This window comes from Mobula hypostoma, chromosome 1 (assembly GCF_963921235.1).
Source record: "Mobula hypostoma chromosome 1, sMobHyp1.1, whole genome shotgun sequence".
In the NCBI taxonomy this organism is placed as follows: Eukaryota; Metazoa; Chordata; class Chondrichthyes; order Myliobatiformes; family Myliobatidae; genus Mobula; species Mobula hypostoma.
The window spans coordinates 180182907-180201762 of record NC_086097.1 but is presented as its reverse complement, the minus strand read 5'-3'; the positions used below and the strand labels follow the sequence as shown (position 1 = coordinate 180201762).

General features: G+C 43.1%; 2 protein-coding genes across 5 annotated transcripts in view; one reads left to right on the top strand and one right to left on the bottom strand.

Moving 5' to 3' along the window:
* The window catches only part of rmc1 (regulator of MON1-CCZ1), a 64584-nt gene extending 53832 nt beyond the window's left edge, over positions 1–10752 (top strand). Inside the window, exons 16-20 of one of the 4 annotated variants that reach the window (XM_063060622.1) lie at positions 6162–6239; positions 6324–6428; positions 7677–7745; positions 8578–8803; positions 10601–10752. In XM_063060622.1, coding sequence (XP_062916692.1) covers positions 6162–6239; positions 6324–6428; positions 7677–7745; positions 8578–8803; positions 10601–10680 — 558 coding nt within the window. In that variant the 3' untranslated portion in view covers positions 10681–10752. Of the gene's footprint in view, positions 1–6158; positions 6240–6323; positions 6429–7676; positions 7746–8577; positions 8804–10600 lie in introns of all 4 variants that reach the window. The other 3 variants (XM_063060612.1, XM_063060632.1, XM_063060641.1) reach the window with 3 other exon arrangements.
* Positions 10753–10898: 146 nt separating this feature from the next.
* npc1 (Niemann-Pick disease, type C1) overlaps positions 10899–18856 on the bottom strand; it is a 40257-nt gene continuing 32299 nt past the window's right edge. The window contains exons 21-25 of the mRNA XM_063060597.1: positions 14549–14749; positions 12776–13007; positions 12252–12365; positions 11659–11821; positions 10899–11090 (exon numbers count right to left, since the gene is read on the bottom strand). Coding sequence (XP_062916667.1) covers positions 11011–11090; positions 11659–11821; positions 12252–12365; positions 12776–13007; positions 14549–14749 — 790 coding nt within the window. The 3' untranslated portion in view covers positions 10899–11010. The remainder of the gene's footprint in view (positions 11091–11658; positions 11822–12251; positions 12366–12775; positions 13008–14548; positions 14750–18856) is intronic.

Sequence of the window (18856 nt, the reverse complement as noted above, 5' to 3'; positions counted from 1 at the left end):
AATATAGATGCTGTCGAGCCTTCTTTGTAATTGCAACAAAATGTTGGGCCCAGGATAGATTTTTAGAGAGGTTGACACCCAGGAACTTAAAACTTGATGAGGACTTGGTGTGTTCCCTCGACTTCCCCTTCCTGAAGTCCACAAACAATTCCTTTGTCTTACTGATGTTGAGTGCAAGGTTGTTGTTACACCACTGAACCAGCTGATCTGCCTCACTCCTGAACAACTCCTCGTCACCATTTGAAATTCTGCCAACAAATTGTGTCATCAACAATTTTTATAGATGGCATTTGAGCTGTGCTTGGCCATACCGTTATGGGTGTACAGAAGTAGAATAGTGGGCTGAGCAGGTATAGAGTTCAAAGTAGATATGTCATCATATACAACCCTAGGGTTATTTTCTTGTGGGCATTATCAATAAGTCTATAGAATAACCATAACAGAATCAACAAAAAACTGCCGAACCTGAATGCAACCAGAGTGCAGAGTGCAAAAAACTCTGCAAATACAAAATTAAAGAAATAATAATAAGTAAATAAACAATAAATATTGAGAACATGAGATGAAGAGTCCTTGAAAGTGGAGTCCATAGCTTGTGGGAACATTTCAATAATTTGGGCAAATAAAGTTGAGTGAAGTTATCCTCTACAGTTCAAGAGGCTGATGGTAGAGAGTGATAACTATCCCTGAACTTGGTGATGTGAGCCCTTAGGTACCTGTATCACCTTTCTGATGGCATGTCTCAGGTCGTGGAGATCCCCAACGATGGATGTTGCTTTCTTGCGACAGTATTTCATGGAGGTGTGCTCGGTGGTGGGGGGAGGGTTTTATTGGTGATAGATTGGGCCGTATCCAATACTTTTTGTAGGAATTAACGTTTAAGGGCATGGGTGTTTCCATAGGTTGTGATGCAGCCAATCAATATACTCTCCACCTCAGATTTGTAGAAGTTTGTCAAAGTTTTAGATGTCATTCAGAATCTCCGCAAACTACCAAGGAAGTTGGGGCCCTGCTGTGCTTTCTTCGTAATTGCACTTGTGTGCTAGGCCCAGGACAGGTCTTCTGAAAAGATAACACAGAGGAATTTAAAGTTGCTGACACTCTTCTTCTGATCCTCCAATGAGCACTGGCTCATGGTCCTCTGGTTTTCTTCTCCTGAAGATGATAATCAGCTCCTTGGTCTTGCTGACATTGACTAAGAGGTTGTTGTTAGGGCACCACTCAGCCAGACTTTCAATCTCCCTCCTGTATGCTGATTCATCATCACCTTTGATTCAGTGTATGTCAGTGGTGTTGTCAGCAAACTTGAATATGGTATTGGACCTGTGTTTAGCCATTCAGCCAAAGGTGTAAAGCAGGAGGAGCAGGGGGCAGGGGGCTAAGCACACAGCCTTGTGGTGCACTTGTGCTGATGGAGATTGTGGAAGAGATGTTGTCAGTAATCTGAATTGACGGGGATCTGCAAGTGACAAAATTGAGGATCCAATTGCGCAAGGAGATATTGAGGTTAAGGTCTTGAAGCTTATTGATTAGTTTTGAAGGGATGATAATATTGAATGCCGATTTGTAGTTGATAAAGAGCATCCTGCTATATGCATCTGTGCTGTCCAGCTATTCCAGGGTTGAGTGAAGAGCGAATGAAATGGCATCAGCTGTGGTAAATTGGAGTGGATCCAAGTCACTTCTCAGGCAGGGGTTGATATGTTTTATCACCAACCTCTCAAAAGCACTCCACAGTGGATGTAAGTGCTACTGGACAATAGTCATTGAGACAGGTTAGCACGTTCTTCTTAGGCACCGCTATAATTGAAGCCTGTTTGAAGCAGGTGGGTACCTCAGCAGTCTGGATAAAGATATTGGTGAATACTCCAGCAGTTGATCAGCACGTATCTTTGGTACTCAGCCAGGTACCCCTTGTGGGCTGGATGCTTTCCGTGTGTTCACCCTCCTGAAGGATGCTCTCATGTTGGCCTCAGAGACTGAAATCACAGTTTCATCGGGGGCTGTAGGAGTTTGTGAAGGTTCCTCTATGTTTTGACAGTCAAAGCAAGCATAGAAGACTTTGAACTCATCTGAGAGCTATGCCTTGTTGTTACCTATGTCACTTGGATTCACTTTATCAGAGGTAATAGAATTCATCCCCTACCACAGCTGTCGAGCATCCTTTGGTGATTCAAGTTTGGTCTCGTCCTACCTGCACCTCTTGTACGTTACTTGGTTGCCAGACAGACCTGAATGCCACTGATCTGGCCCTCAGCAGATTGCAGATCTTTGACTGATCTTCTGGGTACACACTCCAAGTCTGTGACAAGTGTGGTGTATTCAGTCAGATTCTCTGAGTCCTTGAATACGACCCAGTCTGCGAACTCAAAGCAGTCCTGTAGCTGCTCCTCTGCCTCCCGCAACCATCTCTTTATTGTCCTTGCCTCTGGAGCCTTGCTCCAGCCTCTGCCTTTATGCAGATAGAAGGACAAAATGCAGTCCGGGCATGGAATGATAGACATTCCTTATCGTAGTATAGTAGTGGTCCGGTGTGTTAGGGACCCCTGGTGCTGCAGGTTATATGCTGATAATTGGCCAGGGACGTCTTCAAACAAGCCTGTTTGAAGCCCCCAACTGTGATTTGAAATATGTCTGGGTGGACTGTTTCTTGTATGGTGACGGCGACATTCAGTATCTCAAGTGCCTGATTTATATCAACTTTTGGCATTATCGAAACTGCAGTTAGAATCATGGAGAACTCTCTTGGTTAGGTAGAATGGTTGGCACTTAATTGCTAGATGCTCCAAGAGGAACAAGAGTATGACACAAGAGGGCACAGTTTTAAGGTGCTTGGAAGTAGGTACAGAGGAGATGTTAGGGGTGTTTTTTAGGGCAGAGTGGTGAGTGCATGGAATAGGCTGCCAGCGACAGTGGTGGAGGCAGATATGATAGGGTGTTTAAGAGACTTCTGGATAGGTACATGGACATTAGAAAAACAGAGGGCTGTGGGTAACCCTAGGTAATTTCTAAAGTAGGTACATGTTCGGCACAGCATTGTGGGCCAAAGGGCCTGTATTGTGCTGTAGGTTTTCTATGTTACAACAAAAGCACCACATCTGAGCACTGGAGTTAATCATTAAACACAGACCTCAACCTTTTGCCTTCTCTGAATCAGCAGTTAAGTCTACCCTGTGTCTTTCGGTCTTACCAATGCATCTGGTGTGTCCGGAGTGAGGCATGACTCAATGAAACAAAGAACACAGCAATTCCTCACTTCCCTCTATTACAGCAATCTTGTGCTTGGGTTCCCAGTCATGTTAGCAAATGTGCAATCACTGGAGAACAAGATGAGATCTGTAGGGTCTCATTCTTCTGAGTTTCAGCCTGGCTTGAAGTCCTCCCCTGCATCCTGTCTTCTGGCTATTGCAATGCACCTTTGAGTTAAAGAGGCTGTACTTGCATGCCTGAAAGTTAAATCTGCTGAGTACTTCAGAAGATTGCAAAATTTCTAGTTCATTAATACAGTTTAAAAATACATTGCTTAAAGGGAAATTACAGGCTGCAGATTACAATGAGAGTAATTCAAAAGAGGCATATTTACAAGTTTTGTAAGCAGCCCATCACCAAGGTTCCTCTCATTAACAAGGCTTTTTCACCCACAGAACAATGTTTTGCTTTTTGCACCATTCTCTATAAACTCTAGAGACTTGTGCATGAAAATCCCAGGGGTTTAGCAGTTTTTGTGATACTCAGTCTGATACCGACAATCATTTGACAGTCAAAGTCACTTAGATCACATTTCTTCCCCATTTTGATGTTTGGCCTGAACAACAATTGAACCTCTTGACGATGTTTTTGTGCATTGAGTTGCTGCCATATATACGGTTGGCTAATAAGATAATTGGATTAATGAGCAGGTGTCCCTAATAAAGTTACTTCTGAGTGTATAAATGCAGTCTGTGGATACTGGAAATTGCTGTCTCATCTACACCGCAATAGTAAGGCCATAAGACATTCCTATGTTCATCCCGTACAGGTCCCACTTTATTCCCCTCACTGTCCCACTAACCCTCCCTGAATCTCTCTACACCCCATGGGGATCATAGACCACAGTTTCAGAACCTGTTCTGTAACTTGTTCCCTGTGGAAATCAATGTTACCGAACACCATAAGACCATAAAACACAAGAGCAGTACTGTGTTAGTCTGTCGAGTCTGCACCACCATTCCATGATGGCTAATTTATTAGTCCTCTTATCCCATTTCTCTGCTGTCTCCCTGATTAATCCAGAGCCTATCAACCTCCACTTTAAATATACCCAATGACTTGGCCTCCATGGCTGTCTGTGACAGTGAATTCCACAGAATCACCTCTTTCTGGCTAAAGAAATTCCTCCTCACCCTCCTGCGTTCTAACTGTACATGCCCCTATTCTGAGGCTGTGACCTGTGGTCCAAGATTCCCCCGGTATAGGAAGCATCCTCTCCACATCCATTCTATCCAGGCCTTTCCACATCGAGAGCTTTCAGCGAGCTCCCCATGTTACTCACTAAACTCCAGCAAGTATAGGCCCAGAGCTATGAAATGCTCCTTATACATTAATCCTTCAACTCACAGAATAATTCTCGCTTCCTTTGGACCCTCTCCAATGTCAGCACATCTCTTTTTAGATAATGGACAAGGTACCCCCCAGGAGGTTAATAATCAAATTGACATTCAGGGTAAGGTGTGCAGAGTTGGCTCAGAAACAGAAAACGAGTTATGGTGAAAGGATTGTTTTCATACCGAGAAGATGTTTAAAGTGGGGTTCTGTAGGGATCCATTTCGGGGCTCCTACTGTTTCTAATTTACATTAATGATTTGGATAAGCACATAACTAATAAACTAGTAAAGTTTGCAGATGACACAAAATTAGGGGGAGAGGCTGATAACATTTAGGCAGCAGAATCAGTACAGTTAGATCTAAACAAAATCCAGATGTGGGCAGATAAATAGATGAAATTTAATTCAAGTAAATATAAAATATTACATATAGGAAGTAGAAATATTAGATATAAATATACAGTGGGGCCTCGAGTTAGAAAGTGCACTGTATGTCCGGGTAGACTCATCACTATCAACAAACACCTAGACAATGCACAGAAGCGATTGGGAAGGCCAATAGAATGTTGGGCTATGTAATGCTCAGTGGAGTTCAAGTCTCGAGATGTTCTTCTCGAGCTGTATAATGTGCTTGTGAGGCCACAGCTTGAGTACAGTCTGCAGTTTTGATCTCCATATTCTGCGAGGGATGTGAAGGCACTGGAGAAAGTTCAGAGAAAGGTCTACGGGTCTGTAGAGTTTGAACTATGAAGAAAGATTGAAAGATGCCAGCTGCTACTTCAAAATTAATCCATCAACAAGGACATGGGGCCTTGGGTGGTCACTGGTTAAAGAGAGATTTTAAACCAACATCAGGAAGCATTTCTTTATACAGCAAGTTGTGGACACATGAAAAGAAACTACCGAGTTGTATAGTTGAGAGTAGTACCTGAGAGACTTTCAAATCTAATATAGGCATCCGTTAGTCTCGTGAGACCATGGATTTGCGCCTTGGAAGGTTTCCAGGGCGCAGGCCTGGGCAAGGTTGTATGGAAGACGAATAGTTGCCCATGCTGCAAGTCTCCCCTCTCCACGCCACCGATATTGTCCAAGGGAAGGGCAGTAGGGCCGATACAGCTTGGCACTGGTGTCGTCACAGAGCAATGTGTGGTTAAGTGCCTTGCTCAAGGACACAACAGACTGCTTCAGCTGAGGTGCGAACTAGCGACCTTCAAATCACTACACCGATGCCTTAACCACTTGGTCACATGCCACAGATCTATACTCTATATTTTCAACACACTATGTGAATAGGAATTTGACAAGCTCTCTTGTCAAAAACTTTCTAATGTTCAAAACTGCTCACAGTACTCCATGAAGTCTGACTAATGCCTTATAAAGCTTCAATAATCTTGCTCAGTATCATAAAATCTGGGCCAATCCACCTTTTATAACTCAGCTTCAGTTTTTATCAGATTGTAATCCTGGAGTTGCTGCTGGTCAGATTCATCATGTTAGCAAAGATCCACGGTGTTGCACCTAATGGTTTCATTGCATTACTTGTGTTCTGACACTGCTTAACCTTGTGAATTTTAGCAGGACCTTCCCCACAAGTTTATTAGTGCAGTTTTGATGGAATACATCCGGTCTCTCAATCAATACCAGATCACAGTCCAGGTAACTGTTCCTTTAGTGGAAAAACTCTTGATGATTTTGCACTTGGGTGCTTTGCTTACTTTAAAACTTTCTATTTAATTGCAGCATTACCTGTATGAATTAGTGATAAAAACCCTTGTCCAGCACAGCCTGTTCTACATGCTGCATCAGTTTCTACAGTATCATGTGCTCAGTGATTCTAAGCCTCTGGTGAGTTATCCAGTTCATCCAACTGAAGATGAATCATCAATTGATTAAATTACAATAATTTTCTGTTTTTGTATGTTGTAAGGTCGAGTTTTGACTGCACCATGTTTCACAAAGATTGAAGTAAAAGTGGTGGTAGTTTTGCATCTGTTTGCACTGGAGCTTTTTCAATACTGTTGTAACATTGAAATCCTCAACCTGATTGTGTCCAGGCACCCACAAACAGTACTATAGCAAGATAAAGACTACATAATTCTCTGTTGACCAAGTTCTGATTTTACTTAGCTCATGTGCCCCTGAATACCTCACTGGCCCTTGCTCTTTCACCCTGATATACCAAGTTGTCTCCCCCCTCCCACCCACACACACACAGTCATCTGCCCATCACCCACACATACTTCCCACTGGGTCACATCCCAGCCTCCTTTGCTCCAGGGATAACAAGCCCAGCCTATCCAATCTCTCCTCATAACTAAAGTCCTCTAATCAATGCGCTATTTAGTCCATGTGATCTAACACATGGCTTGTAAAGTTTCAGCATTATGTTCCAACTTTTCTATTCTATGCCTTCAGCTCTGAGGGTAAACATGCCACATACCTTCATCACTCTATTAGTGTTGCCACTGAGTTGACATTATCATGGATCTAACAGCTTAAACAGAGGGACTTGGGTATCCAATATTTTTTAGCACCCCGCCATTTATTGCAAATGTCCTGTCCCTGCTGTATGTAGCCTTAGTGATAATAAACGTGATTCTGACTGATGCATGTTGTGAAATTTGCTGTTTTGTGGTAGTGCATAGAACAGTACAGACCCCACAGCCCACAATGTTGTATCGACCTTTTAAGCTACTCCAAGATCAATCTAACCTTTCCCTCCCACATAAACACATGGATGGCCATCTAAGAGACTGTTAAATGCCCCTAATGTATTTGCCTCAATGACTAATACTGGCAGCATGTTCCACACACCCGCCACTTTTTTTTTTAAAAAGACCTCAATATCCTGCCTGTACTTTCCTTCAATCACCTTAAAATTATGCCCTCTCATATTAGTTGTTGTTACCCAGCAAAAAAAACACACTGGTTGTCCACTAGCTACAGCTTATATACACCTATCAAGTCACTGTTCATCCTTCTTCACTTGAAAGAGAAAAGCCCTATCCTCATATGTTCTGTAATCCAGGCAGCATCCTGGTAAACCTCCTCTGTACTGGTACAGTACATGACAAAAAATACTTTGTTTTTCAGGCCTGTCTACTCCTGTCTTTGGAGAGCACTTACACCCCTGCACATCAGTTGTCCCTGGATATGCTGAAGGTAGGCAAGTTGTTTCGGAGGTTTCTAAACCCTTGATGAGCAACATAAATCTTCAGTGTGTGTACTGTTCTGGTCACCGTGCTATAGAAAAGAATGTCATCAATCGAAGAGAAGGTGCAGAAATGATGCACAAGGATTTTACCAGTTCTGGAGGACTTGTTATAAGGAGAGAATGGAGAGGCTGGGTCTGTTTTCCCCAAAGCAAAGGAGGAAGAGGAAAGACCTGAAAGAAGTTTATGAAATTAAGAGGCATAGATAGATGGACAGTATTTATTCCCCAGGGTGGAAATTGTCAAACAGTGTGCATTAAATGCAGAGTGGGGTTACTATCAAATTTAAGAGGCTGTAAGATGGGCACGTGAACCTGCAGTGAATGGAAGGATAGGAACATTGTGTAGCCAGGTAGTCCTGGTTTAGTTAGTTTAACACATCATGGGCTGAAGGGGCTGTTCCTGAGCAGACCTTTACACCAATGAACATTGACAAAGCAGCACTTCTTGAGACTGAATTCACCTCTGTGGAATTTAAATCCATAATGAAACCAATCACTAGTGTGATATTCCCCCGATACAGAGCTTGACTGCTGGGCAGGAACAGTAACTACCACTGGCAGGACCATTGACAGTCCCTGATTTGTTCAGTATTGTAAAGCTCAGACTCTCGAGTTTATAGGCTGTCGGCCATTAAGTTGTGGTAGGATCTTCTAGGACCTGGAAACAGGTGTTCATGATATCACATAGATTTTCAAAAGCAATAACTCTTAATGTAGAAGTTAAGGCAGCAAGCTGGAAGTACATTGAAGTGTGACTGACTCTGCTTTCATTTTTTGCAGCGGCTCTCCACAGCCAACGATGAGATCGTGGAAGTGTTGCTCTCCAAACATCAAGTTCTGGGGGCGCTCAGATTTATTCGCAGCGTTGGCAGCCATGACAACATCTCAGCACGCAAGTTCCTGGATGCAGCCAAGCAGACCGGAGATGAACTGGTGTTCTACACCACCTTCAGGTTCTTCGAGCAGAGGAATCAAAGGTTACGTGGAAGTTCACACTTTACCCCAGGTGAGCACCAGCTGTACGTGCTTCCAGGTGGTGGTGTGGTCATACTAAAAGAAGGGGACTTTAATCTCTAACCAAGTGCTGGAAATACCCAGGTGGTCAGGTTCTGATGGCCTGAAATACTAACAGTTTCTCTCGCCACAGCTGAAGCCTGATCAGTTGAGTAGTTCCAGCACTTTGTTTTAAACTTACAGCAGTTATTTTCAATTAATTGGGATTTTCTCCAGTGGGTGGCTGTATTGTATAGTACAGAGGAATGCTAAATAAGGCCAAAGGGCCTCCAAGCTGAGCTGTGCTATTGACCTATGGAATTAGAGCATACTGTGGGCATATCTAGAACATAAAAGGTACTTGTCCCATTCTAGTTCTTCCACCATTCATGACTGATGATTTCTTAAAACTTATATTATTTAATGCCCCAAAAAGAGAGGGATGAAGAAAGCTGGTTAACTGGAAAAGGCAAGGGGGGGGGGGGTGGAATCTGATGGATGAGCAGAGTGGATCATGGAAGGAGAAGGGGCACTGAGAGAGGTGATAAGCAGATGAGGAGGGAAGGGGGTGGGGAAAACAGTTACCAGAATATGGAGAAACCCATGTTTGTGCCATCAGGTTGCAGGCTACCCAAACCAAATGAGGTGTTGCTTCTCCAATCTTCACAGCAGGAGAGGAGGGTATGGACCTACATCTCAGAACAGGAATGGCAGGGTAGGAATTGAAATGGTAGGCCACTGGGAAATTTCACTTTGTGGATGGAGCTGAGGTGTTCAAAGTGGTTCCCCCAATCTATGTCAGGTCTGACCAATGTAGAGGAGGTCGCATTGGGAACACTGTGTGAAATAGACAACTCAAACAGATTCACAAGTGAAGGTTTATCTTACTTGGAAGGACTGTTTGGGGCTTGAATGGAGAGGTGTAGCACTTCTGTCACTTACAGGGATAAGTGCCAGGAAGGAGATTAGTGAGAAGGGATGAATGGGCAAGGGAATCAGAAGGAGCAAACCTGCAGAAATCCCTCCCGGAGAGGCAAGTGTTTGATGGTAGGGTCCTGATGAAGGTGGAAGTTGTGGACAATGATGTGTTGGATGCAGAGGCTCTTGGTGAGGACAAGAGGAACTCTAACCCTGTTAAGGCAGTGGGAAGATGGGAGGAGTGCAGATATCCAGGAAATGGAGAACATGTGGGTGCATTTGGAGGATATTGGATGTTTTGGAAACAGATGTGATAGAGACAAAGTAAAGGAATGGCATTTTTACAGTAGATGGTGGTCACAGGTATGGTCAAGATTGCAGTGGGAATCTTATAGCCATGGGAAACAAAATCCTGAAGCAGGGTTTCAAGCCAAAATAGTTACAGGTCTACTCTTTCCTCCCTCCAAAAAAAAACAAACAACAAGTTGCTCAAACATGCCAAGTCCCCCCAGCAATTGTTTATTAAACAATTCCAGCATTCTGGCTTGTGATTCTTTAGACAACATACAGGAATTGTATAATTCAGAAGTGGAAGGTGTACTCAGGTCAGGCTGGGATGTCTTCCACTTCCAGAGGAAGACAAACCAGCCAATAGCACAGATGGATAACTGATGCAGACAAATCAACTCTCCTGAAGTTGTAGATTTCCAAGTTGAAAGGCTGCAGTAGACCCAGACACGTTCCTCATGTTTGCATGGGGGGAAATGGGCAGCAGTGGCTGTAATCAGTTTATTCTCTTTATCCCCCAACCCCATTAAAGTGATTTTAATACTGTCTGTCAGTCTTTTACAAATGGGAGGACAATTAGTAGCACTGATTTCCTTTGTTTCAGGCGAACATTGTGAAGAACACATTGCCCACTTCAAAAGTCTTTTTGGAGAACAAGCACTTCTGACAAGCTTGACTGTGTGAGCTTGGGACTAGGCTGTGTACCATTGAATGTTTAACTTTATTAAATAAAGATCATAAAAATTAGCTATACAATTTGGCATATATTAAAATTCATTAGTACCACTCTCCAGTGTCATTCACTTAAAGTTGTCAACTGGAAGAGCTTGTATTATAATGACCAGCCAGCAAAACTGGAAATATGGGAACGTGAATTAATAAATAGTTGTCTGTGCAGTGACAAACTAAACAATTTCCTGAGTTCAGAAGACCAAGATATTCTGCATTAAACTGCAAAGTTCAGAATCCATCAGGATTTGAGGTCCTTATTCAAAAGCTGCTGATGCTCAGAGGTTATTTCAACAATCTTTCCCGTTCTGTACCCTTGTAGTGATTGTGTAGAACTGAAACTTTTCCTTTGTTCATAGGTGGTCCTAAACAAAACCACAAGAAGAAATTACTAAACATTCTCCTGATTACATACTGCAATCATTTACAAAGCAAGTCTGAAGTTATCCACATATGTGAATTTATCCAAAGGTTGAGAAGTTCATAGCTGGTGTCAGTGTGGTCACTTGAATCTTCACCAAGCACTCATTTACACCAATAATTTTTTCCCTTATTCCTAACAGCTTTCTAGATTTTGCCCCTCATCTGCAGTAGGGGGAATTTACAGCAGCCAATTAGCCAAGTCCAAGGATATGGAGATAAACACAGGGTCATAGAAGATGTAGACTTTACACAGACATCACTGGAGGTCAGGGCTGAATTTGGGTCAGCAGAGTTGTGGCCACAGCTCTCAGTTGTGCCATCCACAACAGTTCCAGTTAATCCACTGGGCAAGTGATATCCAGCTGCTTTGAATTACAGTTCAAATGCCCATTGAGTTACCAATACCAGTCTCACTACAAGCTGCATATACTGAGCCATGCAAACACAGGGTTTCAGTCAAAGTGTATTTCATATTCTGATTTCTTCTTATAAAATCTTTTGAAGTCTTACCGATATAACTCAGCAACACTGGAAGGAACACAAGGCCATGAGTTGCTCCCAACAGAACAATTGCAAAGTACATCCTGAAGTAGAAGACCTGGAAAATTTGGGATTTGGCAAATGCCAGGACCACAATCCCACCAAACTTGGTCAGTGTGATGCCACTGAATACCTAGGTGGAGGAAACAGTAATAAATTCCATGTAAGATGCAACCTCCAAAAGATGCATTTTTGAAATAATTCTCCAATTTTTATTATATCTTAATTTTTTTTAGCTCAATTAAATTTTAATTTTTGTTTTGAGACAGCATGGAATAGACCCTTTTAGCGCTTTGAGCCATGCCACCCAGTAACCCCCAACTTAATCGTGTGATTAATTTACAATGACTAATTTACCTACCCAGTAGGTCTTTGGACTGTGGGGAAAAATCCATGCATTCTATTGGCAGGAAGAGGACACCAGATTGAACTGCAAACTCCAACGCCACAAGCTGTAATAGTGTCGCACTAACCGGTATGCTACTGCGCTGCCTTAATACAAGCTTCAAAGAATTTGATTTTTTTAACCAATATGCAAGATATTTGATGCTTTGGTTACTTACTGAGCTGCCCATATTTGCCAGGGCTTCCTCTGCACGGTCCGCTCTGGTTTTCTTTATACTGATAGAAAAGGCACGAACTATATGGCTGCAGAACTCAACTGAAATACCACAACACTAGGAAAGGAACAAAGGCAATCAGTTTGAGAAATATTTCTGCCCTTTTAAAACATCCAGCTGTGTACTGATCTGCAACATTACTGACCACAACAGTGAAAAGACTAGGACTTAAGGCCAGAGACAAATACATTAACTGGAAGTTTCTACCCAAGACTATAGTTGTGGGGAATGAGGTGAAGGAACCAAGCACAGTAACTGGTTCAAAGGGCAACAAATGGACAGTGTTTCATTTGATTATGCATGAAATGTGGAAGGGATCAGTAAATTTGATCTGTTTGCATATCTATGTTGTGGTGCAACATTGTGGCTACACACCAGAGGCGTACCACACAGCAGACAGACCCTTCAGCCAACCACGTCCATGCAGACTTCTGCCCATATTGATTCAACATCAGGAGTCCACTTACCATTACCAAGTTTACAAGTGAGACTGCGTTCAGGCTGATGTTCCAGAGCCACATAACTCCAAACATGTTAGTGATGATCATGGATATGGTGATGCATACCATCATTGCTGACCACACCTCGTAGCCCAGCAGGATCGTAGTCACGACAAAAACTGCCGCCAGCGACACGCAGAGATTGAAAATTGTGTCGTGCACAATTGTGAAATACTGTTCATAAAATACATAGAACACACTGCAAAAACAATCAGAAATATGATTACTGAAAACATTTGCTGCAGTTTTAAAGTTCTCCTACATTTTGTTCATGATCTCACTAACATGACTACACGGTAGCACAGCAGTTGGTGCAACACTCTTACATCTTGGGATGTCTGAGTTCGTAGTTCAATTCCTACGCCATCTGTAAGGAGTTTCAAGTGATATGCATGGGTTTCCTTTGTGTGCTCCATTTCAAAGACTATGGGCAAGTTAATTGGTCATTGTAAATTGTTCTGCAATTAGGCTAGGGTGTGGCTCATTAAGTAGGAAGGGCCTGTTCCATGCTGTATAAATAACAAACAACTGCTCCATTCACTGATCAGAATCTTTTGATGCAGCTCATCCATGTAGTTTTACCCCAGAGACACCCCTCCCTCCCTGCAACTTAAGTTTCGTCAGTTTCCCTCCCAGTTGGAGGTTTTGACCCAAAACATCAACTCTTCCCAGACACTGCTGAACCTGCAGAATGTTTCCAGCCTTGTTTTTACTGCAGCAGGATCAATGTTTGATTTTTAAACTTGCAATTCAAACTGTATGCTGCCATTTCAGGCTACATGCAAGCTTAAGAGACAAAACTCTAAGGACTCCAAACACCAGATCGGATCCTAATCCTGGTCATGGTGCGTGTACAGTCTCCAGAAACCAACCACATGGTTTCCACTTCTCTCTAGGTATCTGACTCCCTCAGTATAGCCAAGTGCGTGGGGCTCATGGTGAATTGGACACCAAATCATGGATAGTATAGTTGGACAGCAGGTGGATAGGAATGTGAAAGGAGAAGATTAGATGGGTGCAAGAGCATTTAAGCCATTTAAACAGATAGGGAATGGATTATATGCAGGCAAGAATAGTTTAATTTGGAAGAATTAAGTTAGACATGGTGGGCTAAGGACCCCTTCCTCTGCTGTACTGTTCCATTCTCTGTATGAATACTTCCTGAAATTAAGAAAATAGAGCCCTTTGTATCACTTCAGTGAAACTAATCATAAGGTAGATGTACTGGAATGAAGCCATTTGATTGCACCAAGCAGTAGCGGGGCAGTGTGTGGGTCTAACTTGTCTAGTGAGCACTGATCCCTCGTACAAGCCTCTTGCTACTTCATTCTACTTCATTTATTGGAAAAATCTGTACACTGGGTTAGCAGCTATCCATTAACCATGACCACTCTCCACAAATACCATCTGATCCAGTGAGTACTTCCAGAGTTTAAAGCGTTTTGATTTTCATTGACTCTGTTCAGCTTGTGCTCAAATTGCTATCAGAAAGTAATCTGTGTACCGTTACAACCATGAGATCCCATAGCTCTACCACTTCAAATTATACTCTAGGTGAGCATGTTGGGCTCAGCTACCTTCCTAATTCAATATGTAAAGTGACCAGATTCATTGCAAAAACAAACTGCTGGAGGAACTCAGTTGACACTCAGGGTTGAAACCTTGCACTACTCTTTGAATCTATTGCGCTAATTTGGTTCTAAGATTGGCAAGAATGGTTTGGAAATATGAATTTGTTACCTGTACGGAAAGACTCGATAGCCTTTCTCTGAAATCCCCATGGACTTAGTTATGTTTTGCCCAATAACACGAGCCATCTTTGCAGCATCAATGAAGTCAGCAGATGTTTTCAGTACAGTGTGGTATGTCATAAAATAAGTGGCACCCACACCTGTGTTGTTATGAATCAACTTCACAGCAGATCCATATGCTGCATGCCCACTGCAGAAGAGAGACATTGGTTAACAATTCACCTTCCAAATATTATTTTGCTTCCACCATTTAATTCTACTTCCAGTAGAGCGAGAATCCTTCAATGGTGTTAGTAAAAGGAAAATGATTCTGGAAGATCAGATTGAAATGTGTTAACAGCTGAACAAGTTAAATGTGACTAGAATATTTCCTCTGACAAGAGTCAAGAATTGGGTGGAGAGGGAAGAAGGATATGGAGCCTAAAACTGCCAAGTGACATGTGCCACTCAGTCCACAGTTCAATTCTGGCCCTGTTCTGTAAGGAGTCTCTGTACATCCTCCATGGAATGCACCAGTTATCTCCAGGGTCCTCCAGTTTCCTTCCACAGTCTAAAGATGCAACCAGGTAGGTTAATCATCCATTGTAAATTGTCCCGTGATTATGTCAGGTTAATGGAGTTCAGGAATGTAGAAAACCTACAGCACCATACAGGCTGTTCGGTGCACAAAGCTGTGCTGAACATGTCCTTACATTAGAAATTACCGAGGGTTACCCAGAGCACTCTTTTTTTAAAAGCTCCATATACCTATCCAGGAGTCTCTTAAAAGACCCTGTCATTTCTGCCTCCATCACCGTTGCCGGCAGCCCATCCCACGCACTCGCCACTCTCTGTGTAAAAAATTTACCCCTGACATCTCCTCTGTACCTACTTCCAAGCACCTTAAAACTGTGCCCTTTCGTGCTCGGCATTTCAGCCCTGGGAAAGTGCCTCTGACTATCCACACGATCAATGCCTCTCATCATCTTACACACCTCCATCAGGTCACCTCTTATCCTCCGTTGCTCCAAGGAGAAAAGGCCGAGTTTACTCAACCTATTCTCATAAGGCATGCTCCCCAATCCAGGCAACATCCTTGTAAATCTCCCCTGCACCCTTTCTACGGTTTCCACATCCTTCCTGTAGTGAGGCGACCAGGACTGAGCACAGTACTTCAAGTGGGATCTGACCAGGGTCCTATATAGCTGCAACATTACCTCTCGGCTCCTAAACTCAATCCCACGATTGATGAAGGACAATGCACCATATGCTTTTGTAACCACAGAGTCAACCTGCACAGCAGCTTTGAGTGTCCTATGGACTCAGACCCCAAGATCCCTCTGATCCTCCACACTGCCAAGAGTCTTACCATTAATACTATATTCTGCCATCATATTTGACCTACCAAAATGAACCACCTCACACTTATCTGGGTTGAACTCCATCTGCCACTTCTCAGTCCAGTTTTACATCCTATTGATGTCCCGCTGTAACCTCTGACAGCCCTCAACACTATCCACGACAACCCCAACCTTTGTGTCATCAGCAAATTTACTAACCTATCCCTCCACTTCCTCATCCAGGTCAATTTTAAAAATAAGGGTTTTTTATAATTATAATCATAATTTTATAATTTTATGATTATAATATTATAATCATAAAATTATAAAAATCTGGTAGGGGTCCCAGAACAGATACCTGAGGCACACCACTGGTCACTGACCTCCATGCAGAATATGACCCGTCTACAACCACTCTTTGCCTTCTGTGGGCAAGCCAGTTCTGGATCCATAAAGTAATGTCCCCTTGGATCCCATGCCTCCTTACTTTCTCAATAAGCCTTGCATGGGGTACCTTATCAAATGTCTTGCTGAAATCCATATACATTACATCTACTGCTCTACCTTCAATGTGTTTAGTCACCACCTCAAAAAATTCAATCAGGCTCGTAAGGCACGACCTGCCTTTGACAAAGCCATGCTGACTATTCCTAATCATATTATGCCTCTCCAAAAGAAAGACTCGCTGGTTTGCAATTTCCTGGGCTATCCCTACTCCCTTTCTTGAATAAGGGAACAACATCTGCAATCCTCCGGAACCTCTGCCATCCCCACTGATGATGCAAAGATCATTGCCAGAGGCTCAGCAATCTCCTCCCTCGCCTCCCACAGTAGCCTGGGGTATATCTCATCCAGATCCAGCGACTTATCCAACTTAATGTTTTCCAAAAGCTCCAGCGCATCCTCTTTCTTAATATCTACATGCTCAAGCTTTTTAGTCCGCTGCAAGTCATCACTACAATCACTAAGATCCTTTTCCATAGCAAATACTTAAGCAAAGTATTCATTAAGTACCTCTGCTCTTTCCTCCGGTTCCATACACACTTTCCCACTGTCACACTTGATAGGTCCTATTCTTTCACGTCTTATCCTCTTGCTCTTCACATACTTGTAGAATGCCTTGGGGTTTTCCTTAATCCTGCTTACCAAGGCCTTCTCATGGCCCCTTCTGGCTCTCCTAATTTCCTTCTTAAACTCCTTCCTATTAGCCTTATAATCTTCTAGATCCCTAAAATTACCTAGCTCTCTGAACCTTTTGTAAGTTTTTCTTTTCTTCTTGACTAGATTTATTACAGCCTTCCTACACCACGGTTCCTGCACCCTACTATAACTTCCCTGTCTCATTGGAACGTACCTATGCAGAACTCCACGCAAATATCCCCTGAATATGTGCCACATTTTCTTCCGTACATTTCCCCGAGAACATCTGGTCCCAATCCATGCTTTCAAGTTCCTGCCCGATAGCCTCATATTTCCCCTTACTACAACTAAACACTTTCCTAACTTGTCTGTTCCTATCCCTCTCCAGTGCTATGGTAGAGGAGATAGAATTATGACCACCATCTCCAAAATGCTCTCCCACTGAGAGACCTGACACCTGACCAGGTTCATTTCCCAATACCAGATCAAATACAGCCTCTCCTCTTGTAGGCTTATCTACATATTCTGTCAAGAAACCTTCCTGAACACACCACAACAAACTCCACCTCATCTAAACCCCTTGCTCTAGGGAAATGCCAATCGATATCTGGAAAATTAAAATCTCCCACGACGACAACCCTGTTATTCTTACACCTTTCCAGAATCTGTCTCCATTGCTCCTCGATGTCCCTGTTACTATTGGGTGGTCTATGTAAAAAAAAAAACACCCTGTAGAGTTATTGATCCCATCCTGTTCCTAACTTCCACCCACAGAGACTCTGTGACAATCCCTCCATGACTTCCTCCTTTTCTGCAGCCGTGACACTATCTCTGATCAACAGTGCCATGCCTCCACCTCTTTTTCCTCCCTCCCTGTCCTTTCTGAAAACATCTAAAGCATCTAAAGCCTGGCACTCAAAGTAACCAATCCTGCCCCTGAGCCATCCAAGTCTCTGTAATGGCCACAATATCATAGCTCTAAGTGCTGATCCACGCTCTAAACTCATCTACTTTGTTCATGATACCCCTTACATTAAAATAGTCACATCTCAAACCATCTGTCTGAGCAAATCCCTCCTCTATCACCTGCCTATCCTCCCTCTCACACTGCCTACAAGCTTTCTCTGCTTGTAAGCCAACCGCCCCTTCCTCCGTCTCTTCAGTTTGGTTCCCAACCCCAGCGATTCTAGTTTAAACTCTCCCCAATAGTCTTAGCAAACCTCCCCACCAGGGTATTGGTCCCCCTAGGATTCAAGTGCAACCCGTCCTTTGTGTACAGGTCACACCTGCCCCAAAAGTGGTCCCAATGATCCAGAAATCTGAATCCCTGCCCCCTGCTCCAATCCCTCAGCCACGCATTTATTCTCCACCTCACTATTCCTATACTCACTGTCACATGGCACAGGCAGTAATCCCGAGATTACTACCTTTGTGGTCCTGCTTTTCAATTTCCTTCATAACTCCCTGCAGTCTGTTTTCAGGATCTCCTCACTTTTCATTCAGGACCTCCTCTCTTTTCAGGGCAGCATGGCTCGAAGGACCAGAAGGGCCTATTCTGCCCTGTATCACTAAGTAAATTCTTCTTCCAGGCAACTGCACATGCAGCTGTTGGAAACTGATCCTGAATTGCCAATTTGATAAGCCAATAAAGTATGAACTAAAATGGAAGGGCAACCTAGCCCACATTTACTGTATCCAACACAATTTCAACTAACCATCTGGCTGGGAACAACATGTGCCTTCTGTTCTATAATACAGGTCATGGGTATCTACTGCTGTGCAGTGTTACCTTGGTTATGGCTGCAGTGCATTATAGGTGGCACACTAACTAGCGGTGG